The sequence below is a fragment of the Emiliania huxleyi genome, assembly GCF_000372725.1.
Source record: "Emiliania huxleyi CCMP1516 chromosome Unknown EMIHUscaffold_209, whole genome shotgun sequence".
Taxonomy (NCBI): domain Eukaryota; phylum Haptophyta; order Isochrysidales; family Noelaerhabdaceae; genus Emiliania; species Emiliania huxleyi.
This window is the reverse complement of record NW_005200517.1, coordinates 194686-217296: the sequence shown is the minus strand read 5'-3', so window position 1 is coordinate 217296 and position 22611 is coordinate 194686. Positions and strand designations below refer to the sequence as shown.

The window sequence follows — 22611 nt, the reverse complement described above, 5'->3', positions numbered from 1 at the left end:
TCTGGATGGCGGTGGTGAAGTTGCCGTCGGCGGGCACCATGAGGAGCGCCACGTCGGCCTGCGCCGCGCCGGAGATCATGTTCTTGATGAAGTCGCGGTGGCCCGGCGCGTCGATGATGGTGTAGTGCCACTTGTCGGTGAAGAACTCCTTGGTGGTGCACGAGATGGTCACGCCGCGCTCGCGCTCCTCCTTTTGGCGGTCCATGTAGAAGGCGAAGGCGAAGGACGACTTGCCCAGGCGGTCCGCCTCGGCCTTGAGCTTCTCCATCTCACGCTCGGGGATACCGCCCATCTCGAAGAGCAGCCGGCCGGTGGTGGTCGACTTGCCGGAGTCGACGTGGCCGCAGATCACGACGGACATGTGGTCCTTCTCAGCCATGGTTGCGGGTAGGGGTGGTGCTTTCTGCGCGGGGGCGGGCGAGGTGTCAGAGGCCGGGGCTCTGCGACACGGCCAGGACGCGCGCAGGCAGACGGAATAGCGCGCGGACGGGGGAGCGATTCGGGACGTGGGGCGGGCAGCCGCGACGGAACGGCGGGAGGCGCGCAGCCCGCGTGCCGGCGGCGCGCCGACCCTGGTGAGGTCTGCGCAGCGCAGGGGACGCAAGTTTTGCGACTCCGCGCTCCCGACCTCCCGTGCCCCGGCGCCCCCCTGGTGCAGGGCGGCGGTCGCCCGCCGGGCGCGCGGTCGGCGAGCGGCGCGTCCCCGCCGACCTGCCCGCCTCGCCGCGCCGCGCGGCTGCGGCGCTGTGGGCTTTTGTGGGCGTGCGTCTGCGTCACCTTGGTTGCTACGTCGTGGCTCGAGAAGTGTTTTTCTTTTCCTCTTTCTCCTTGGAAACGAGGACAAAACTGATTCCATTCGCACCCCACATGAGTCTTGCCGGGACACACTCGTCGACTTGTTGAGGGCTATTATCTGTCCTCGGGAGGGCGGCGGCGGCGGCGTAGAGTCGGCGGCGAGCTCTCCCGATGAGCGATGACAAATAGTCTCTCTCTCTCAAATAGTCGCCTCACAGCTTGGGTCACGTCTGCTTTCCGTGTCTCTGTATCGAGCGAGAGCGGCGCGACGACAACAAACCCTAACCCTAACGACCCCCTAATCCCCTAACCCTAACGCAACCCTTGCTTTTTCCAGAAGGCCGGAAGCAAGCAAGATGCAAGTGCGGCTCTTCGATCCTTCAGTGTGTTTACACCTGTGCCCCTGATCGTCCTTCCAAAATCCTGCTCGTGCAGGTGGGAGGTGGGACCCTGGAGCGGCCGTGCTCTACCTCGGATTCCGGCCCCTCGTTGGGACCGGTCATTTCATATTGGACCGGTCACTTGACCGGTCATTTCCCGACGCCACGTGGTCGAAGCCGTCGTTTTCCGAAAGACGCCCAGGGGGGATCAGCCTTATCCCCCCCAAACCGGTCATTTCCCGACGCCACGTGGTCGTGCGGTCATCTCCCGATTTACGGGTAGTTTGCAGCGGTCGTTTTGGGCGCCCTCGTGGACAGCAACAACGGGTTCAAAGAGACGCCCTTTGTGTGCGTGCTGACCCCAGCTGGCACCTGCATGGTGTCTGGGCGTCTCCCTCCGCAATGCCGGCTGGCTGAGTCGGCGCCGCACAATCCTGGGCTCTCTCTATAAAATGCTCTCGGCCAAATACCAGCGCGACGCGAGCGATAGCTGCCTGGACGTCTGCTCAGTAGCTTTACCAGAGAGTGTGCGTGTTGTACATAAACACCGTTAGACTATTGTTCTGTTGAAGGAAGGAAAAATCGGCGGATACAGGTACACGAACTCGAGTGTGGACCCACCAGGCCCCGCTCTCGCTACCGCACTCGCTCGTACCACGGAGCTCAGCGAAGATCAACGGCCGAGGTCGCACCGCGCGCCTCCGACGCGAGGAGCTCGGCCTTGGCGCGAGTCTGCAGCGACTGGAAGCGAGCCACGACCGCCCAGAGCGAGTTGGCGAGCACCGGCCGCGACTTGCCCTCGTCGGTGATGTCCTTCGCGATAGACATGAGCCAGCGCATCTCCTTGTTGACCAGCTCCCGCTCCTTGTCGCGCGGCTGATATCCCTTGCGCTGCGACACACGCACGTACGTGATGTCGCTCTTGGCGATTGCGAGGGCCTTCTCGAGCTCGACCTTCTCGCGCTCCATCGGGCCTTGGCGAGCATGCCTCCCTGCTCCTCGCTCATCGCCTGAATGTGCGCCTCGGCCGCGCCCGTCCGCGCCCGGGCCGCGTCCACCTGCGTGGAAATCGACTGGCAGCGCGCCTGCGCAACGTTGACGTCGAATAGCGCGGTGTCCCGCTCAGAGATGAGCGCGTCCTTTTGCTTCTCGTACTCTGACTTCATGGTGGACTTTTCCTGAAAACGGCAGAGGAAACGTGTGATGAGATGAGAGCAGGCGCCGTGATTGTGCTGGCCTCGCACCATCTCGTAAACAGAAAGGAGCGACTCGAACGCGGACATCCCACCCTCATTCGAGTTCAGAGCTGACACCACGTCCTGAGGCACAGTCGGGATTGTCAGCAATGAGAGCGCACGCGACATCGTGCTATGAAGGCGGGCGGACCTCAAACAGGGCGGCCTTGTCGGCAGTGCCGGCATCGCTTGAGTCGTCCTCGCACGATGCCTTGCGCTTGCGGCTTGCGGCGGGCGGGGTGACGGGGTCAGCACCCATAGCGACAACCGAGACGACTGCCGGGGAAGGCGCAGCAGTGGCCGTGTCATTCGCGACCTCCGTGCCCGAGGGCGGCGCCTTGGTCTCGGGAGGCGCGGAGGACGAGAGAACACTCGGAGCAGCAGCACAGGACTTCGACGCCGGAACCATCATGGGAGACGTGTTGGGCACGGGGACGCCGGTATGTAAAACTTAAATCGGAAAACGACCGCTTCGCGTCGGCAAATGACCAAAACTGACGGAACGGCGGGAGGCGCGCAGCCCGCGTGCCGGCGGCGCGCCGACCCTGGTGAGGTCTGCGCAGCGCAGGGGACGCAAGTTTTGCGACTCCGCGCTCCCGACCTCCCGTGCCCCGGCGCCCCCCTGGTGCAGGGCGGCGGTCGCCCGCCGGGCGCGCGGTCGGCGAGCGGCGCGTCCCCGCCGACCTGCCCGCCTCGCCGCGCCGCGCGGCTGCGGCGCTGTGGGCTTTTGTGGGCGTGCGTCTGCGTCACCTTGGTTGCTACGTCGTGGCTCGAGAAGTGTTTTTCTTTTCCTCTTTCTCCTTGGAAACGAGGACAAAACTGATTCCATTCGCACCCCACATGAGTCTTGCCGGGACACACTCGTCGACTTGTTGAGGGCTATTATCTGTCCTCGGGAGGGCGGCGGCGGCGGCGTAGAGTCGGCGGCGAGCTCTCCCGATGAGCGATGACAAATAGTCTCTCTCTCTCAAATAGTCGCCTCACCTTGGGTCACGTCTGCTTTCCGTGTCTCTGTATCGAGCGAGAGCGGCGCGACGACAACAAACCCTAACCCTAACCCCCTAATCCCTAACCCTAACGCAACCCTTGCTTTTTCCAGAAGGCCGGAAGCAAGCAAGATGCAAGTGCGGCTCTTCGATCCTTCAGTGTGTTTACACCTGTGCCCCTGATCGTCCTTCCAAAATCCAAAATCCTGCTCGTGCAGGTGGGAGGTGGGACCCTGGAGCGGCCGTGCTCTACCCCCCCTGCCACATCTAAAGCCTCGACCGACCCCCCCCCCCCCCCCCCCATGTGCCACACCCACCCCGCCCGCCCGGAGCCCTGTTGAGCCCTGGTTGAGCCCAGCTGGTCGAGCCTGTGTCTGCGAGAGTTGTTTGCGGTGCCGGCGCCGACTACAAGCTCCATGAGCGAGTACGCCTCCGCCGACCACGCGCAGGAGGTGACACGCGACCTCTCCGCGCGGCAGGAGGAGAGCGCGCAGCGCGTCCGGCAAGAGCGAATCGGCGCGGCGTGCCTGAAGCGCACGCGTGCATTCGGGAAGCTCATTCTCTTCGGCGAGCACTTTGTGGTGTACAAAGCGCCCGCGCTGGTCGGCGCAGTCGCCGCGTACACGGATTGCGACGTCGAGTTCACCGGCGCGCCGGGCATCGAGGTGGTTGATCTGCGGCCGGCGGTGCCGGGCTACAAGGTTGAGAAGGCCGCCGAGGGAGAGGAGGCGGTCAAGATTGTGCTGTCGCACCTCGGCGTCGACACGGAGAAGCGCGGCGCGAAGATCACCTTTGGAGGAAGCCTCACCGCCGTCTCTGGCATCGGCGCGTCGGCGGCGCAGGTGGTGTCACTCGCCCGCGCGCTCAGTGCGGCGCTGCCGCGCACGCTGAGCGAGGAGGAGGTCAACGCCGCAGGGTGCGCGGGCGAGATGCGACCGCCGTACTCGCCGTAACCGCCAAAGGGATAGATCTTACCAAGCCTCACAGCCGCGTCGGGGGAGGTGCCCGAGATTAGGCGAGCTTACCCGAGATCGCCCGTAGGTACGAGGGCGAGAAGGGGTACCACGGCACGCCGTCGGGGGTGGACAACACGGCGGCCACGTACGGCGGCGTGCTGCGCTTCCAGCGTACGGACGGTGCGCCGCGTTTCGCGGCGAAGGAGCTCGCTGAGTTGGTTCCTCACAGCTAGCCGTGTATGAGTCAGGCGCGCCGCTCTTCACGATGAAGAAGCTCGCCGGCCCGATCCGCATCGTGTACGCCTCCACGGGCATCACCGCCTCGACGACCAAGGCGAGAGATCGTCCGAGATGTCGCCAAGCTCGTCAGAACTGCACGCTCCGCCGTCGAACGGCGCGGTTCTCTCCTCCGCCCCGCAGGTGGTTGGCGACGTCAAGGCCAAGAAGGAGGCGGACGAGGCGTGGTTCGGCAGCCTGCTTGCGAGGAGAGTGGCGCTCGCGGCTGGCGGCGAGGCTCTGCCTGCGGGGAGCCTGTTCGCCCCCACTTCTGTAGGTACACGGCGCTCGCGGCAGAGGGCGAGGCGGCGCTGGACGCGGGCGACATGGCGGCGCTCGGCAGGCTGCTCGACGAGAACCACGCGCTGTGCCAAGAGCTGACGGTGAGCTGCAAGGAGCTCGACGACCTCGTGGTTGCGGCGCGCGGCGCGGGGGCGGTTGGCGCCAAGATGAGCGGCACCGGCCGCGGCGGGCTGATGCTCGCCCTCACGCCGACGGCCGAGTCGCAGGCGGCGGTGGCCAAGGCGCTGGAGAAGCTTGCGCCGCAGGTGTGGATGACCACCTTTGCATGAGAGCAGTCCATGAGACGGCATGTGTCATGACCACTGCGCATGGGGGCTGGCAAGCTTGGACCGCCCTCGCTGGCGCGAAATCTGCGAAGGAGACACTCCTCAAAACGGTCTGCGGATATACTTATATAGCCAACCCCATACATCGTACACATGCATGCCCCTGTCCGGTCTGTCATGACTCATGTTACGGCTTTCATAAAAAACTAAAAAAGAAAAATGTGTGCGGCCAAGCCCCAACTGCAACTCCAATCTCCATTGTGAAGCGCCACCAGCCAAGAGTGTGTGAACTGTGAAGTGACTTTGCGCGCGCAAGCGGCGAAGCGGTCCAAGTGACCCGACTAGCCCCCTACGTACATGCGCCTCGAATTATGTGTCAACGTATCGCGTATGTCACCATCTCACTAAAGACTAACTCAGCAACAGCCAACACTTCTACGCACGGTAAAGTCGTGTGTACGCCTGTTATTCAGTCATCCTCTACCGGCGCCCCTCTCGCGCCGCCGCCTGGCCACGCACCGTGCTCGTAGTCGAGGAAGCAGCGCTCGAGGCACAAGCCATGCGGCGGAGCCTTGACGACAAGCGAGCCGTGACGGCCCTTGCGCCCCCTCTCCGCCAACAGCTCTCCGACGCCAGCGACGCTCAGCTTGCCCAGCCCAACCTACAACCTCGGCCAGCCGCAGGGTCAGCTCGTCCAGGCCCCGACCGGGGCCGGCGAGCCACGCCGCCGCCGCCTGGACGAGCGTGCCGCTCAGCAGCCGCATCATGTTGTACAGGAAGCGGTCGCTCTCTGCGGTGATGATCACGACGCCTCCGCCGCCGTCGCCGCCGTCGTCCTTGTCGCGTTCCGCGGGGAGCCGTCGGACCTGCGAGCATGTCCAGCATGTCCACGCCCTCTGCTCACCCCACGCCCTCCGCTCGCCCCACGCCCTCTACTCAGGGCAAGCTCCTCTGCCCCCGCTGCTGCCACTGCGCGCGTCACGCCTCGCCTCAAGAACCCGCGGCTGCACTGGCTGCTGCTGCTGCTGCTGCTGCTGCTGCTGCTGCTGCTGCTGCTGCTGCTGTTGCTGCGGTGGGGTGCGGCATAGGGCGTGTTTGTCAGGGCTGGGTGTGGCGGTGGGGTGTAGCGGTAAGGGGAGAGTCGCGCCTCGAGCCGCCGCATCACCTTTGTGGGCGGCCGCGGGTCGTCTGGCCGCCGGACGCCAAAGGCGGAAAAGTCGTGCCTGAGGAAGGCTCCGAGAAGGTTCTCAGCGGGCGCGGCGCCACCGCCTCCTCGCTGCAGCCGGGCTACACCAGCTAGATCTCGGCAGCCTCTCGCCTGGCTCAGTAGGCGGGGTGATCCCGCCTCCATCTCGCCTCCATCTCGGCTGCATCTCGCCTCCATCTCGGCTGCATCTCGCCTCCCGGTGAGGAGAGCCGCCGCCTCCCCCATCAGCGCCACGTCGAGCCGCCTGCCGCGCCCGAGCACCCACCGGTACCGCGCGCCGAAGGGCGACCCGATCCCCTCCTCAACCGTGTAGACGTACCTGTGGGGGACACGTCTCGGACATGTCATGGACGTGTCCTGGACAGGCCTGCCCTCCTCCGCGGTGCAGCCGCGCCGCTTGCCGACGCACGAGTCGCGCGCGTGGAAGCCCGCCTGCTCACGCCTCGAGCCGTGAAGAGAGGCTGCTCGCACCTTCGCGCGAGCCGCGCCTCGTGCAAGCTTTGGCGGAATCTCGGCTGCGTCTCGCCTGCATCTCGGCTGCATCTCGGCTGCATCTCCTCTCGGCTGCATCTCGCCGGCGCGACGCACACGCTCCGCACGAGCACGTCGGGCGGCATGCCGGAGCGCGGCCCGCTCAGGACCCGCTCGAGCACGGACGCCACCGCCGCGTCGTCTGCTGCGGAGAGCGCGGCGGCCAGTTGGACGTGCGCCACTCTCGTGCCGCCGCCCTCGCCACCCTTGCCGCCCTCGCCGCCCTCGCCGCCCTCGCCGCCACTCTCCTGGGCAGGGGTCTCGAAGTGGAAGACCTGAGCACGGAGGGCGGCGGGCACGGCTCACGGCTCAGAGCGGGAGAGGCACGGGCGGCAGGAGGAGGGAGCGGTGGACAGGCCAGACGCGGGCTGAGCGGCATCGCGACCTGGTCCCGCGCGTGCACGCCCTTGTCCGTGCGGCCACTGCCGGCGACGTAGACGCGGCCGCCGAGCAGCGACGAGAGGCGCGCCTCGAGGACGTCCTGGACGCCGCGGCCGCTCGGCTGTGTCTGCCACCCGACATACTCTGTGCCGTCGTACTGAACGCGGCCGACGAAGCGTGTGGTCTGCCGCGGCTGCCGCTCCTGCACCTCACGGTCGTAAGGCCTGCGAGCCGCGCGAAACGTGGTCGCAGTGGCCATGCACCGGCAGCCGCGGTGCAAGAACACTCTCGTCTCGAGCAGCGTCCGTCTCGCCGCCGCCGCCTGGCGCCGCGCCGCAGCCGAGTGTCCTTTTTCTTTTTCCCGTCTGTGATCAGTGTATCGTCATCATCTGTCCGGCGTCCACCCATACCGCGTTGGTGTCCAGTCCGAGCCTGGCTGTTCTTCACCTTTCTACCTACCTACCTGTGTATGTCTCTCTCTCTCTCAGTGTGTAATGTGGCTCTTACGAACATACCCCAAGGGGACTGCTGGCCGGGTTTGCGATGACAGAGAGAGAGACTCTTTCTCTTGGGGTAAGTGCAAACAACAAACATGGCCTGCAAGGCGCGCGGGCAGCCCGGCCAACCCTTCGACCACAAGAACGGCCACGGCTACGTCAAGGCGCATCGCGGTTTCTACCACGACGCGATCTTCGTCAAGCGCAACAACTTCAACCTGCTGCTCCACGAGACGTTCGGCGGCGGCTTCTCGCCCAACCGCCGTTCTCAAGCTGCGCCGCCTCGCGCGCAAAGTCGCGCGCGGCAGCGTCGACCGCACGGCCTACTCGCCCAAGTACTCGCTCTCTTTTATGTCCCACCCTGAGGGAGGGTGTAGAGGATGTAGAGTGTAGAGCGCTGTAGAGCTGTAGAGATGTAGAGCGCTCTGGAGCGCTGTAGAGCTGTAGAGCTCTACATCCGGCGCGTGACGATGTGAGTCCGATGTAGAGCGATGTAGAGCGCGATTTTGCTGTAGAGTTTGTTGTAGAGGCTCTACAGCCAACCCGAGCCGCTCCAAGCGAGTTGCGCTGGCCACGATCGCTACGCCGAGCCGAGCTGACGCGCCGAGGCGCCGGCCAGTCGCAGCCGTGAGGCATGCCACAGCAGCAGAGGCACCTGCCACCCATTGGGCGGGCAGACAGAAGGCCAGGGCAGCACTGGCAAGTGCAACGCGCCTCATGTCGGAGAGCGACCGTGCCTCGTTTGCCGCCTATGATGTAGAGTTTGTTGAGACGTGTGAGTGTTAGAGTTGTTTGGTATTACTAAAAATCCACACTCAGTGCACCACTAACCGCTCTGCAACAGCACTGCGCCTCATCAGCGGGCTCCTGCTTTACCCATTCTTTTCAATCGTGGGATCGCTTGTCATGTGAGAGACTGCGTTGTGTTGTTACCGCCATTCTTTTCTGTCGCTTAGGCGGCTCCGGTGGTGAGCCGGTGTGTGTGCCAGTCCGCGCCAGTCCGCGCCCTTGTCGTGCCAGTGTGCAGAAAGAAAGAAAGAAAACAGACAACCCAAGGGAGGGATGGGAGGACGGCACGCCGCCACCACACAGGGATTTTAAGGAGAGGGGTGTGATGCGCTAGCCGTCGCCCACCCTAGGGAGTCTGCCTCTTCCTATCTCTTTTCGCAGTCTCTCGCCGCTTCTCGCTGCAACCTTCATGCCACCTCGCGGCCGTCCCACTCTCGTCGTGCCAGTGTGCTGTGAGAGGGCTTTAAGAATTCTTTTCTGCTCGGGACTTGGAAAGTTCCCTGCATCCCGACGCCAAAGCACAGCGTGTGTGCGCGCGTGTGTGTGTGTGTATGCTGCTCGCTGCCGCGAACCCGCTTGGTCTGAGCCTCTCGCCGCCCGCCACCTCCGCCTCGGCGCTCTCCACGCGTGACGCGTGCCTCCTGTTTGGAGCCCTCGCCGAGCCGCTGGTCCACCTCGACCCGGAGGTCGGCGCATGCTGTCACTCTGCGTGCAGCGACTGCGAGTGGCGGCTGCCCGACGGTGGATACCGGTTCGATGTCCTCAAGGCGACCAAGCCAAAGTGGGTCCCGTGCTATCTCCGCCGCGACTTTGGCGACGAGCGTGGCTGCCACGAGCCTCGCTGGGCCTCGGCGCTCTTCCCGGGCGGAGGCGAGGTAACGCGGGCGCAGTTTGGCGAGGCGCTCGCCGGCCTCGGCTTTGAGATGCCGATGGGCCCGCGAGGCAGCGTGGGCGCCGACGGCGGCGTGCCCGAGAGCGCGGCCGATGCGCTCTGGGCGTGGCTGGCTGGCGATGGCGACGCGCTCACGCCAGAGGGCGCACGAACGCGGCTGCAGGCAATGGCCGAGGACCCCCAGGCCGAGGGCGCCGTCGGTGAGGGCCCCGACCACCTCGTGTGGAAGGAGTTTGCAAAGGACGCGGCACGCGGGGGGCGCTGGTCCCGCCGCACCTCCCCGAGACACCGTGCGGGCTGATGTGGATAGGCGCTCGGCGCCAAGCCCTTCGAGATGATCGTATGAGCGCCGCCGCGATCGCACAGCGCCGATTCGCCTTGCCCGTATCCCACAACACAGGCCTACGCTTCGGCCTCGGAAGTCGGACGCTGCGCGAGCGTTGCTCTCGTCTCCTCCAACTTCTAGTTATGTGTATAGTAAAAGAGCGAGAAGGTTGCGTACGACACCACACAGAGAGAGTGTTTTTGCGTTTCCGTCAAAGTAATGTTTTGCGTTTTTCGAAAAGTCGTTATGCGGCTTGTGTCGTGTTCCCGGGCATTCACACTATATTTCGGATGGGAAAACGTTTAAAAACTTCTGGGGCGGCCGAAGTTATATCCATAACCGGATTTCATCCCTTTCGTTTGGTTTGCCTCTAACGGTTTGGAGATTCGTGTTACGTGTTTCCAGTCCCGTGCCCAGTGTTGTGAGAAGGAGTTTTGTTGTAAATTTCCGTTTCCGTAAAGGGTGTGGATGGTGGGTTGACGGAAAATTGAAGGACACGACCCACTTCGCCACAGACAGTCCCGCGCCTCGCGCCGCTAAGACGGCTACACGACCGCGGCTCGTGTGCATGTAGCCGTCTTTGTCCGGAGTGAATACCACCACGCGCTCGTCGGTGACGGTGTCCTTCGATTTCGCCGCGCTCGGCGAACCTCGACAGCGCCCCTTCGGTGGCATGCATGCTGCTGTACGGCCCCGGCATCGCCTTCCCAGGCTTAGCTAGACTGAGAGATATTGTGGACATGGTTGGTCTCTACAATATACTCACTGACACTGAACCTCCCAGAGCTCGTCCCGGTCCGTCACGGCCATCCTCGGCCTCCGGAGGGCCCCCGGCCTCCGTAAGGGTAAAACGTATACAGCACTCTCTGACGCGATGCGGCCTCTGCCTAGCCTCCTGCTCCTTTGCGGGAGCTATGGCGGGACCGCTATCGAGTATGGCTTATCCTCCGGCCAGCACGGCCTCGACTATTGCATCGCCGAGGCCGACACCACCATCGACACGACAGCGTCGACCACCATGGCAGCTCCAACGTGTGCGCTGCCATGGACAAACCGTGCACTCTATATGCCAGCCACCACCTGGGCGCCCGGCATGTGCGAGCACAACCCCAATCAAGCCGAAAGATCTGAACAATGGGGGTCTAGTCGGTCTCTTCGAGCACGTTCGAGCCTACCGTTTGCGTCGACAATCCATTTCTGAATGTTTTGTCGATAAACTTTGAACTTTGGCCAGAACACTCCGAGGACATGTGTGCCTCGCCCCACACGACCTCTCAGGCTATGGAGCACATGCCACAGCCTGCCCCTGAGGCGTCATTCACCCACAGCGGCCACTTTGATTTTCCGCCACTTCGCAGCCAGCTACATGACATGTGCATGTGCATGTGCACTCATAGCGCCGAGGCAGAGTTCTTTGGCGCCATGCTAGCCGCCAAGGAGGTGATTTTCATCCGTGAGCTACTGATTGACCTTGGATTTTCCATCGACGGCGCCAGCATCATCAACTGCGATAGCAAAGCCGCCGTCGGCATGGCCTTCGATCCTGTTGCCTTCAAGAAGACCAAGCACATCTTGCGCGCCGCCGAGGTTTTTCGCGATCTCGTCAACCGTGGCGTTATCGCTCTGTCGAACACCTCCCTGGCGTCGTGACGGGGCGTCGGCGGCACGTTGAGGCCGATGCTGCTGTCGGCGATCGAAGAAGCGTAGGGCGTGCCAGCGGCCGATGCAGGCACGTCGAGAAGGTTGACTCAGTCTCGTAGAAGAGCGAGAGCGCGTCGAAGGCGAGATTTGCGAGGTCAACATGTTTCTCGTAGAACACGGTGACGTGCGGAGAAGCGTCAGACTCGGCACTTGCGGGCTCAGTGAGCACGAATTCCGCGTGAGGAGAAGCCATGAACGATGCCATCGGCAGAGAGGACGCGCGCGCGAGGCAATGGAGCGCGGCGAACGCCAGCATCGAGGGGAAGGAGAGCGTGGTAAGGCGAAGCGAGACATAAAAACGAGCAGAAAAGCAAGACAGGTCCAGGACACACAAGACAGGTTTTGGACGAGGCGCTGTGGGTGTGGAAGTGTGAACGTCTGCGCTGTGGGGGAGTTATGCCCCGGGAACAGAACCCAAGTCCCAGCGACGGCTGAGCACACATTTTATAAATAGGATCCAAGCACCCAAGCGTCCATCGCGCATCGGACGCCTCTTTTTTGTGAGAGGGGGCCGAGAGAGAGGGAGGCGGGAGTTTCCTGCGGGAAGCCTCTCGCTCCCGCCCCTCCCCTCGCCTCCCCTGCTCGCCTCGCCCCCATGCAGAGCCAGGGCAGAGGAGGGAGGCGCCGTGTCAGATGCCCATCCCGCCCGTCACCTCGAGGGTGTGGCCAGTCACATAAGACGCGTGCGGCGACGCCAAAAAGAGGATGCCGCCCGCCGCCTCCTCCGGCCGCCCCTTCCGGTTGAGGGGCACCATCGCCCGCAGCAGCGGGCCGCCCTCCCACATCTTGGCCACCTCGGGAGGCAGCCCCTGCTGCACCGCCTGCCCGCCGACCTCGACCGCCTGCGGGCGCGTCGCGGACGCGTCACGGACGGCTCCCGGCCTGCAGGGCCGCGCGAGCCCTCGGCCGCCTCGGAGGCAAAAGCGCTCGTCATCCGCGTCTCGATCATCCCAAAGGCGACCTACGGACCCGCCACGCACACGCGCCCTCCGCCTTGCGCACGCAAGGCTCCGGGAGGGAGGGGCGGCAGGGACCGCGTTGGCGCGGACCCCAAAGGCGCCCCACTCCTTTGCAATCGTCTTTGTGAGGCCGACGATGCCCGCCTGGTGAGCAGGGCGCGAGCCGTGACCTGCGCGCACGGGCCCCGCCCCTGTGCCTCGGAGGGCCGCGACCTTTGCCGCCGCGTAGTTTGCCTGGCCGACGTTGCCGTGTAGCCCGGAGGTGGACGAGACGTTGATGATGCAGCGGTCCGAGGGGGCGCCGCCGCCCTCCATCTCCCGCTTCGCCGCGTCGCGCATGTACGGTGCGGCGGCGCGCGCCATCCGGAACGGCGCGCCTGGTCACAGCGAGAGGTGGACGGGGAGGGCGTCGGAGGAGGAGGGTCGGTGCGACGGGAGAGCGCGGCGTTGAAGAGAGAGAGAGAGGTTGAGAGGAGCGAATGCCGGGAGGAGCCATTGAACTGAACGCTGTCGGACGGGTGGACGGGAACGATGAAAGCAGAGGGGGAGCGCCACACCGAGGTGGCAGTCCACGACAGCGCCCCACTGCGAATCGTCCATCTTGTGGAGCACGCCGTCAAAGAGGAAGCCGGCGTTGTTGACGAGGACGTCGACCGGGCCGAATTCAGCCGCCGCGTACGCGAGCAGCGCCTCGGGGAAGTCCGCATCCACCACACTCCCACCGAAACCGACGGCCTCACCGCCTGTCGCTCGGATCTCGGCGGCGGCGCTGTCGGCGACCGCTCCGTCGAGGTCGTTGACGACGACGCGCGCGCCCTCGCGACCAAGCAGACGCGCCGCCGCCGCACCAATGCCGCGGCCAGCGCCGGTGATCACGGCAACCTTGCCCTTTAGCATGGGTCGAAGCCGGTCAGGCGCTCTGTGTCGATGAGAAAGCCGAAAGCCAAAGAATTTTTCATCCTCGCGACGAGAGTGGGAAGACGGCGAGGTGGCATGAAGGTTGCAGCGAGAATCGGCGAGGGACTGCGAAGAGAGATAGGAAGAGGCAGACGCCCAAGGGTGGGCGACGGATAGCGCACCACACCCCTCTCCTTAAAATCCCTGTGTGGTGGCGGCGAGAGAGATAGATTTTTAGCAATACCTTAAAGAGAGGTTACAGGCGGGTAAGGTCCGTTAGCGGGAGATCGGCGGGAGCGGCGCACGTTCAATACCAAACAACTCTAACACTCACATTTGTTTGGCGGCGTGCCGTCCTCCCATCCCTCCCTTGGGTTGTCTGTTTTCTTTCTTTGTAAAATTCTTTCTTTCTTTCTTACACGAGTCTCCCTTGCCCTTGGGTTGTCCGTTTTCTTTCTTTCTTTTACACTAGTGCCGTCCTCCCATCCCTCCCTTGGGGTGTCCGTTTTCTTTCTTCTTTCTTTTACACTAGGCACGGGACTGGCGCGCACTGGCACTAAAACAGGTACACCACGGACGGGAGCCGCAAGTCAGAAAGAAAACTTACGAGTTGGAGATAGCCGACTTTATCATCCTCTTTTTTTCAGCACGGGACTGGCGCGCCCTGGCACAGGAATAAAAAGAAGGATACCCATCACTGAGCCGACGATGCTACGGGTCGAGCCCGAGGGTGCCTTGCCCGCCAAAAGAAAGCCAATTCTCGACTTGGGCCCGCGGGCGGCCTTCTCTCGAGGTCTCGAGATAGGGTGCCGCCCACCCCAATAATACCCTCGGGCACTTGCCTGCGCCCTGGCCGCGCATGCCGCGCACGCCCGCGCACGCCCGCGCACGCCGCGCACGCCGCGCACGCGCGCGCACGCCGCGCACGCCGCGCACGCGCGCGCACACGCTCCGCGCACGCTCCGCGCGCACGCCGCACTACGCGGCACTGCGTGGCACTGTGTGGCGCTTCGCCGATCTGAGCAGGGAACCTGGCTCCTGGGCGTTTTGAAATTCCGTGCAAGGGGATGCCGAGAGGTATGCCGCAGGCCGGGATGGAGTGAGATCTTGCGGGGCAGGGCGTGGGCTAGCGCGCGAGGGCGCAGGCAAGTGCCCGAGGGTATGGTGGTGGGCGCCACCCTGGGGAGGCTACCTACCCGTAGCATCGTTCGTCGGCTCAGTGATGGGTATCCGAATTTTACCCGCCGGCGGTGCTGGTTTCTTTCTTTCGCACGACACTAGACTGCTCCCGTGGTGTGCCTGTGTTAGTGCCAGTGCGCGCCAGTCCCCGTACCTAGTGTAAAGAAACAATCCTTTTCCTGGCTCACAAGCTGAAGATGTTCTCCCGCATGGGGAGCCCCGGGTACTCTTTTTCCGTCTTTAGCTGTACTCGTCTAGGCAGGGGTTGGTAAAGACAGAAAGAAGACAGACAAACCAAACGAGGGATGGGAGGAGGACAAGGTCCCCACCTGCACGAGCAGGATCTTGGAGCCTAGTAGAAAGAAAGAAAGAAAACATACAACCCAAGGGAAGGATGGGAGGACGGCACGCCGCCACCACACAGGGATTTTAAGGAGAGGTGTGTGATGGCATGCGCTAGCCGTCGCCCACCCAGGGAGTCTGCCTCTTCCTATCTCTCTTCGCAGTCTCTCGCCGCTTCTCGCTGCAACCTTCATGCCACCTCGCGGTCGTCCCACTCTCGTCGTTCTCTCCCTTGTCACTTCTTCCTCTGTCGCGTCGCTCTCTTCTGCCTCGTCCTGCGACGCCGCCGCCTGCCGGTCCCTTGTTCTCGCGGCTTCTTTCGCCTTTCGGCGCAACTCCGCCCTCCTCGCGGCATATCCTGGCCCCTCGAGTCTATCGAGCTCTCCTCGAGCAAGGACGAGTCTTCTGACGCCCACTGCGATCATTTGCCGCCCAGTCATATCGTTGCTCAGGTCCACTCTCTCTTCGAACACTTGTGCCTCCACGGATGATGCCGGCGCTGGGGTTCCCTTCGGGTGCATCGTGACGGCTGACAACGGGATTTCCACTGGTTCGTCCTCCTCGGAGTCCTCTTCCCCGGCTTCCTTCCGCTCGGCCCTTCGCTCGGTACGTTCGGTGTGGCTCAGCCCTCCATGCCGTGAACAGGCGCTTTATCCACCCTATATTCTTCTCTCGTTCCTCTGCCCGTGCCCTGGTCTTGTCGTTGTTTCGCACCCATGTCTGTATGGCAATCGAGGCTGCCTTCCCCACTACCTGTAGTTCACTCGTCACCTCCCCCGCGAGCTCCCTTTTCTTTCTTTCGGGTATGGAGTCCGTGAGTGCGGGCAGCGTGCAGGCAATCACGGGCGCTATTTTGTGGTACTCCCCTTCGGCGAGCGCTCCGAATCTAGACCCTATTGCCTTTAGGGAGGCTGCCCTCGCACGTCTCAGGAATGTGGCGGTGTCTTTTGAGTCCGGCGCCTCCCGTTCGACTCTTGCTGTCGCCCTCGCCGCGTGTTTGTCAAGCTTCCGCATGAAGTGGCGCGCGTCTTCCTTATTTCCAGCGCAGCTGCCGCTCAGTATGTGCGCCAACGACGCCTGTGGTGGCTCACTGTCTTCTTGTTTCCAGTCGTCCCAGTCTCTCAGTTCTCCGATTCTCCTCCTTGCCTCGCGCGCCTCTTTTGTGGCCTCATCCCTAGCCGCCTTGCATGGAGCATGCACGCTCTGCATCCCCAGAACGCACTTCTCGTGGCGGTGCCCCTCATTCCCCGTTTCTTCTCCCCCTCTAGAATACGCCTGTGGTGTGCCCCGTGTGGCGTGTGGCACCCCTACCTGTTGAGTGTTGTCTCACCCTGGCCCCCAAGATCGTTTTGGTCGTCACATTGTGATCCCCGACGTCGTCAAATGTCGCCCGCCTGTCCTTCCCCCCGTTCTCGTCTGGTAATCTCATCTGATTGTCCCATCGACGTTTAAGACTGTGGCAGCTACAGCCACTTCGCTCCACAACCGTCCCGCCACCCCTGCCGTGTGCGATCCCGGCCTCACCGTCTTTCGATATTGCCCGCACACCCACTCGTGCGCGCTCTGACACATGTGCCCGTACGTCCGTCGGCACGAGCAGGATCTTGGAGCCTAGTGTCGTGCGAGGGAGTTTCGTTGTAAAATTCTTTCTTCGAATTGGCGCGCTTAGTACGTGACCTGACGGAGCACGGGCACTGCGGAGCAACGCGGTTGCAACGCGCTTGCTTCATATATGTGGCGGCGCAGCGGCGGAGCTGTCTTCGCCGTGTGCGCGGTAGTGCAAGCCTCGTTTGGCATGCATCTCTCACTGGCCGCGAGCATCGTCGCTGGCAGTGCGTTTGGCCTCGCCCTCTCCACCGCGTCGACGTCGCTCGCCTCATCGCGGCTCGTACGGTGACGCCCTCATCACGATTCACCTTCGGTGCGTGCACCGCCGCATCGCCCCCAGCACGCCATGCCAGCACCCACTCTCCGGCGGCGGCACCACATCGGCGGCCCTGCGTCGCCGTCTGGGCAAGGCTGGTCCCAAGGCCTTTGTTGGCACTGCACACCGCGGTCTTCGTGGCTTGCACTCGCCCGCCCAGTTGTGCCCGCCCACACTAACGAATGCGTCCCATAGTACCTCCACCGTTGCTCAGTACGGCGGAGGCCTCCGTGGCGCGGACAGCCACCACCACGATTAACCCCGACGCCCAACCATGCCCTCGCCCGCACGCGGCCATAGCCACATCATGACGACACCCTTCGCTCTCTTCCGGTCCCTAGGTCAAATCTGCCCGCATCTTGCTGAAAGTGGCGGCACGCTGCGTGGCAATACACTCCATCCAGCGACACACGATCATCGCACTTGGGAAAGGGGAGGGCGCTCAACGGGAGGCCCGCTCGCTCCGCCTCCCGCGCGGCGGTATGCGTCTGGCGCAAGCCCGCTCGGCACGCTTGCTCGTGACGGCCCGGCGATCCTGATCTGCCACAAAATCCCTCTCTCCCAGCGAGTCTCAAAAGAGTTCCGCTCAGCGTGCTGTGCCTCACCACATCTCTCTGTGTCTCTTGTCTGACTCTGATCTCTCTCTAGGATTCCAGATCCAGCATCCACTCTCTGTGGTTGACTCTCCGTCTCTCCCAACCCAGAGTGTGAGCTGTGTCTCTTGGTCGCGTGCTGGGTTGGCTTGTTTTTTGGAGGAGAAGAGACTTGACTCTATTGACGACAAATGACGCCTGTACTAGACTCACACCGCGAAGGCAGCCCTGTCAGAGCGGGGGGCGGGCGCCGTGACCGCCGCCGCCGTAAAGCGACACGCGCGCAGGGCTGCTAATAGATCAGCACAAGGGAGGAGAGCCAGATACATCTAGCGGCAGAGGGAGCCGAGCGGCGAGTCGCCCAGAGCGAACACCAGGCTGTTGAGCGCTTCGAGGGTGCAACTGTCGAGCTCGGCGACCGCCTTTGCGAGGGCCGCTTCGAAGCCGCCGTGCGCCGTGAGGAAGGTTGGGACGACGCCGAGCAGGTCGCCGATCGCGGCAAAAAAGCCTGGGCACTCCTCCGACTCACTGCGCGTGTCCACGAACGACGACATCATTTTCTCGGCCGTGTCTGTGACGGTGGCGTGAGCGTCACTCGCAGCCTGTGCGAGCGGATGCACGATATGGCTCGCATCCGGAGTGTGCTGGGCGGCGGCGGCGGCGACGATGGCGTCCGGCTGCGGGATCGGGCCCGCTGCGGCGCAGGCGAGGCAGGCGATCAGGGCGAGGAGGCGAAGCATTTGTGCTGCCAAGGATGCGTCCGTGAGCCGATCAAACAAGAGCGGGGATAACAAGGCCCCAAGGTAGCTCTCTCGCGGCGTATTTCCGACGATTTGAGCACTTGACAAAACAAATCTCCTTCTACTGTGAGATGGGTAAAAAGGAACAGGTCCCCGCGCGTCGCGCTTATTTTGGCTGTTCCTCGAGCGCGTCGCGAGGGGGGGAGGCTGTTCGCGGGACGGGTTGTGTGTCTTTTTCCCCCTTTAGCTTTCGCTCTAGAAACGGATTACCAAGATTACTGGATCTAAACACGAACCGACCGGGAGCACAGGGAGGCGCGAGAATGTGCGCAACGGCCGCCGCCGGCGCCCGCGGGCCCGCCGAGCGCCGACGAGGCACACGAGGGCGCTGCCGCGAAGACCTGACGGCCCGCCACCGATGCCGCTGTGCGTGCGCACGAAACATGCGGGGCTCTGCGGTGGCCCGCGCGGCGGCTGCGGCCCTCGGCCTCAGGTCTTTTGCTTCTTCGCGGGCGGCGGCGGCGGCGGCGGCGGCAGCCCGGGGGGCGGCGGCGGCGGCGGTAGCCCGCCGCCTGGCGGCGGCGGCGGCGGCATGCCCCCGGGCGGCGGCGGCGGCATGCCGGGCGGCGGCGGCGGCATGCCCCCGGGCGGCGGCGGCGGCATGCCGGGCGGCGGCGGCGGCATGCCCCCGGGCGGCTTGCTCGGCGGGAGGGGCAGCGTGGCGGAGGGCATCTTCGACGCGTCGATGGCCGGCTCCTGCGAGCGCATGCCGGTCTGCAGCGCCATGTTGGCGGTGCGAGCGATGGAGGAGGAGTGGCCGTCCCAGATGACCTTCTTGGCGAGCTCCATCTCCTCCTGCACCGCGTTGGCGCCCACCATCTCTCCGATGGCAACCTCCTTGTCGCCGAAGATGTCGGTCCGCCGCTTCGCAAAGTGCTTGAGCGCGCGGTTGATGTCCTCGTCGCCGGCGACGTTCGAGTCCTTGCGCCTCTCCTCCTCGAGCTGCTTCTGCTCCTTCCACTTCGGGTCGAGCAGCGAGATGCGCATGTGCTCCTCCATCTCGTCGAGCCGCACCTGCTGCCGCGTGATCGGGTCGATCGCGTAGCCCACGCTGCCCGCCGGCTTGACCCCAATCTGCGGCACGTAGTCCTTCCGGATCAGCCGCTCCGGCACGCCGGGCGGAGGCGGAGGAGGCAGCTCCTCCATCTCGGCGTCGCCCTGCTCGTTGGCCGCGGCGGGCTGCCCCTCCGCCGGCTTCGCCGCCGCCGCCGCCTCCTTGAGGTCCTGCGGCGCCGGCAGCGCCTCCTCTTCGTCGTCGTCGAACCCAATCGTCTCGACGACGACAAAGTCCTGCCAGTCGATGAGGAGGTTGGCGCGCCGCTCCGCGTCCACGGCGCTCTCCTGGCTCAGCTTCGCGCGCTCCTTCTCGCGGTGGAAGGCCGCGTGCCGGAACATGCGCGTCAGGGCGCCCGCCGGGTCGGCCGAGTCGGAGGCGAGCCGCTCGCGCAGGCCCTCGGGCGGCGCGAGGCACTTGGAGTAGGCGTCGACGAGGGAGGTGAAGTAGGGGAAGAGGAAGTGCGTCGGCTTGAGAAAGTCGAACTGCGGGTTCTTCGACTCGCGGTTCGCCAGGCCCGTCAGGAAGGGGCGGCCGTTGCGCGCGACAAACTGCGCCGAGAGCTGGATCGTGTCGAGGTCGAGGGGGACGACGCCGACGGGGCGGGGGACGGTGTAGAGCGCCTTTGGCGGCTCGAGCGGCGCCACCTTGAACCCCGACTTGACCGTCGCCTGCGCCGACACCTCCCCCGCGCCCGGCGCCGCGACCGCCGTCTCTGCCGCCGGCGCATCGCCGCGCAGCTCGGAGATCTTGTTGCGGTAGTAGGGGTGGAAGGGGTCGCTGCTGTTGAGGAAGCCGAACTTGGGGTTGCTCTGCTCGTTCTTCAGGATCCGGCTCTCAAACTCGGGCCCGTTGCGCGCGACGAACTGCGCCGTCTTGTCGATGATGCCCTGCAGGTCGGCGGGCGGCTGCAGCACGCCATCCTTGACGGTCGCGGCGTGGCCGAGCGAGCTCACGCCCGGGACGACGGGGCCGCCGGGCCCCGCCCCCGCCGGCGTGACGGCCGAGGAGCCGGGCACGACAGCCAGCATCGCCCAGCGCTTGCAGGGTTCGGGATCCCTAAGCCGCATGGGACCCCCTTGAGTTCATTCGGTGATTTGAGTAGAGTCTCCTGGTCGCGTCTGGTGTCGAGGGTAGCCCGAATCGCTATAGTCGTGATTTGTTGTTGCTTTTCAAAAATCTCTCTCAATCAGCCTGGAAGAAAAGAGGCCGTGTCTTGTCTCTCAGCCTAGACCTCCTCTCGCTGCCTACTCGCTGCCTCGAGGGAGGAGGGGAAGACGTCAGGCAGCTCTCACTCCTGTGATGAGCGCTTGAACCGAGGCCCCTGCCTCCCCGAAAGGCAAGTCTTAGCCTCACGAAACCGAGACCCCTCCGCCCTCCCCCCCACCCCGATCCCCCCACCCCCTTGCTCCCCTCCCCCCCTCGGGAGGGCCGAACTGAGGCGCCCGTGGGGACCCCGCAATTCCCTTCCCCCCTCGGAGGGGGCCGGACGAGGCGTACCCCGAGGGCCCCACTCTTTCCTTCGCATAGCGGCCAGCCGGCCACTCTTCGCACTTCGGATCGCTGGTCGAGCGACCCGGGGGATGCCCCGCGCGCCTGACCCAGGCGCGAAAACGAATCTGCGAGGCGTGGCCGCTCATGCGGCCCGATGGGGAGGAGTGCGAGTGGGGCGGACTACGGAGATCGGCTTCTTACACAGCCCTTCGCCCTGCAGCGAGCCCCCCCCCAACCCACCCGCGCTAGGTCCCGGGGGACGCAGGGGTCAGCCCCGCGCGACCTCGGGAACTAGCCGGGGCAGTCGGAGAAGGGGCAACTCCGTGCACTGACGGTCGGCCGTCAGAAAACACGCCTCCGTGGCTCGGGTTACACCAATCCTCGCTACCCAACGCGGCCAATGAACAATGGGATCGGTCCGGGTTCGTCCCGGCGTGCCGCCAGTGCCGCTTCCTCGCCGAAATTTTGCTCAACCTGTTTGTCGACAAACCTGCCCCAGAGCTCCTGCTGCTCGACTGAGCGGCGGAGCCGGCCCTTCGCGGCCGAGAGGCGATGCGCCGACACCGGGGCTACGGCTCGGGACCGTTTCCGGGCTGTCTCGGGCAAGTTCAAAATTTGATGATTTCATGACCTCGCCAGACATCCACCTCGCGGCCCGCTGCGCGGCTCCTCGAGCGCGAGAGGTGGCGTCTGCGAGGCGGCGGCGAGCGCAGGCGGCGCGGGCGGCGGCGACGCGGCGGCACGGCGGCGGATCGCGGCGCTGACAACGGCAGCAATCTGCGGCAGGCTGCTGCTTGCTGCTGCAGCAGCTGCGGCTGCTGCGGCTGCTCCGCTGCTGCGGATTGTGGATACGACTTCTCCGATCACCCCGCCCGCCCGCCGCCCCGCCCCGCCCGCCCGCCTCTCCCCGCTTGCCCGCCCGCCCGCCCGCCCGCCCGCCCGCCCGCCCGCCCGACACCCATTCCCATCAACATCTCACATACCTTCATATAGCTTATAGGCGCTCGAGTCCTCCACTCGCTGCCTACTCGCTGCCTCGAGGGAGGAGGGGAAGACGTTGGGCGCGCGCAACCGCGCTCGCCTTCCAACGGAAGCCCCTCCCCGAAAGGCAAGTCTTAGCCACATGAAAGCGAGACCCCTCCCCCCCGCCCCGATCCCCCCACCCCCTTGCTCCCCTCCCCCCCTCGGGAGGGCCGACGAGAGGCGCCCGTGGGGACCCCGCAACTCCCTTCCCCCCTCGGAGGGCCGGACTGAGGCGTCGAGGGCCCCGCTCTTTCCTTCGCATAGCGGCCACTCTTCGGATCGCTGGTCGAGCGACCCGGGGGATGCCCCGCGCGCCTGACCCAGGCGCGAAAACGAATCTGCGAGGCGTGGCCGCTCATGCGGCCCGATGGAGAGGAGCGGGGCAGACTACGGGGATCGGCTTCTTACACAGCCCTTCCCTGCAGCGAGCCCCCCCCCAACCCACCCGCGCTAGGTCCCGGGGGACGCAGGGGTCAGCCCCGCGCGACCTCGGGAACTAGCCGGGGCAGTCGGAGAAGGGGCAACTCCGTGCACTGACGGTCGGCCGTCAGAAAACACGCCTCCGTGGCTCGGGTTACACCAATCCTCGCTACCTACCCAACGCGGCCAAAGGATATCCACCTCGAGAAGAGAGAGAGAGAGAGAGAGAGAGAGAGAGAGAGAGAGAGAGAGAGAGAGAGAGAGAGAGAGAGAGAGAGAGAGAGAGAGAGAGAGAGAGAGAGAGAGATCGCCTTGAGCACGGGACCTGAAAGAATGGGACCCGAGCGGCGCCCGGCGCGGTAGGGCGGGAAGCCGCTTTCGGAAAAAAGAGCAAAGTCGCCCGCCT

At 64.7% G+C, this 22611-nt stretch overlaps 6 protein-coding genes across 6 annotated transcripts; 2 read left to right on the top strand and 4 right to left on the bottom strand.

Annotated features, from left to right (window-relative positions):
- Nucleotides 1-64: 64 nt before the first annotated feature.
- EMIHUDRAFT_442948 (hypothetical protein) lies at nucleotides 65-405 on the bottom strand (the record flags this gene model as incomplete). The annotated part of the gene is made up of 1 exon (XM_005781051.1): nucleotides 65-405. A coding segment is annotated over exon 1 (315 nt), but the record flags the coding sequence as incomplete, so codon positions are not given.
- A 3407-nt stretch (nucleotides 406-3812) lies between these two features.
- Nucleotides 3813-5417, top strand: MVK1 (mevalonate kinase; the record flags this gene model as incomplete). The annotated part of the gene is made up of 5 exons (XM_005781050.1): nucleotides 3813-4312; nucleotides 4438-4532; nucleotides 4601-4686; nucleotides 4773-4837; nucleotides 4906-5417. The coding sequence occupies 5 exons, from the start codon at nucleotides 3813-3815 to the stop codon at nucleotides 5198-5200; spliced, it is 1041 nt and encodes a 346-aa protein (XP_005781107.1). The 3' UTR covers nucleotides 5201-5417.
- Nucleotides 5418-5666: 249 nt separating this feature from the next.
- On the bottom strand, nucleotides 5667-7575 carry EMIHUDRAFT_114185 (hypothetical protein; the record flags this gene model as incomplete). The annotated part of the gene is made up of 7 exons (XM_005781049.1): nucleotides 5667-5858; nucleotides 5938-6063; nucleotides 6363-6420; nucleotides 6670-6723; nucleotides 6757-6836; nucleotides 7067-7210; nucleotides 7321-7575. 7 exons carry the CDS (start codon nucleotides 7573-7575, stop codon nucleotides 5667-5669), a joined length of 909 nt encoding a protein of 302 aa, XP_005781106.1.
- Nucleotides 7576-9011: 1436 nt separating this feature from the next.
- Nucleotides 9012-11526, top strand: EMIHUDRAFT_234836 (hypothetical protein; the record flags this gene model as incomplete). Its single annotated transcript, XM_005781048.1, has 4 exons — nucleotides 9012-9054; nucleotides 9254-9758; nucleotides 10711-10914; nucleotides 11493-11526. The coding sequence occupies 4 exons, from the start codon at nucleotides 9012-9014 to the stop codon at nucleotides 11524-11526; spliced, it is 786 nt and encodes a 261-aa protein (XP_005781105.1).
- A 421-nt stretch (nucleotides 11527-11947) lies between these two features.
- On the bottom strand, nucleotides 11948-13376 carry EMIHUDRAFT_468694 (hypothetical protein; the record flags this gene model as incomplete). Its single annotated transcript, XM_005781047.1, has 5 exons — nucleotides 11948-12362; nucleotides 12431-12481; nucleotides 12555-12623; nucleotides 12693-12856; nucleotides 13037-13376. 5 exons carry the CDS (start codon nucleotides 13374-13376, stop codon nucleotides 12150-12152), a joined length of 837 nt encoding a protein of 278 aa, XP_005781104.1. The 3' UTR covers nucleotides 11948-12149.
- Nucleotides 13377-18320: 4944 nt separating this feature from the next.
- EMIHUDRAFT_234832 (hypothetical protein) lies at nucleotides 18321-20299 on the bottom strand (the record flags this gene model as incomplete). The annotated part of the gene is made up of 4 exons (XM_005781046.1): nucleotides 18321-18438; nucleotides 18894-19891; nucleotides 20132-20191; nucleotides 20288-20299. The coding sequence occupies 4 exons, from the start codon at nucleotides 20297-20299 to the stop codon at nucleotides 18321-18323; spliced, it is 1188 nt and encodes a 395-aa protein (XP_005781103.1).
- Nucleotides 20300-22611: the final 2312 nt, after the last annotated feature.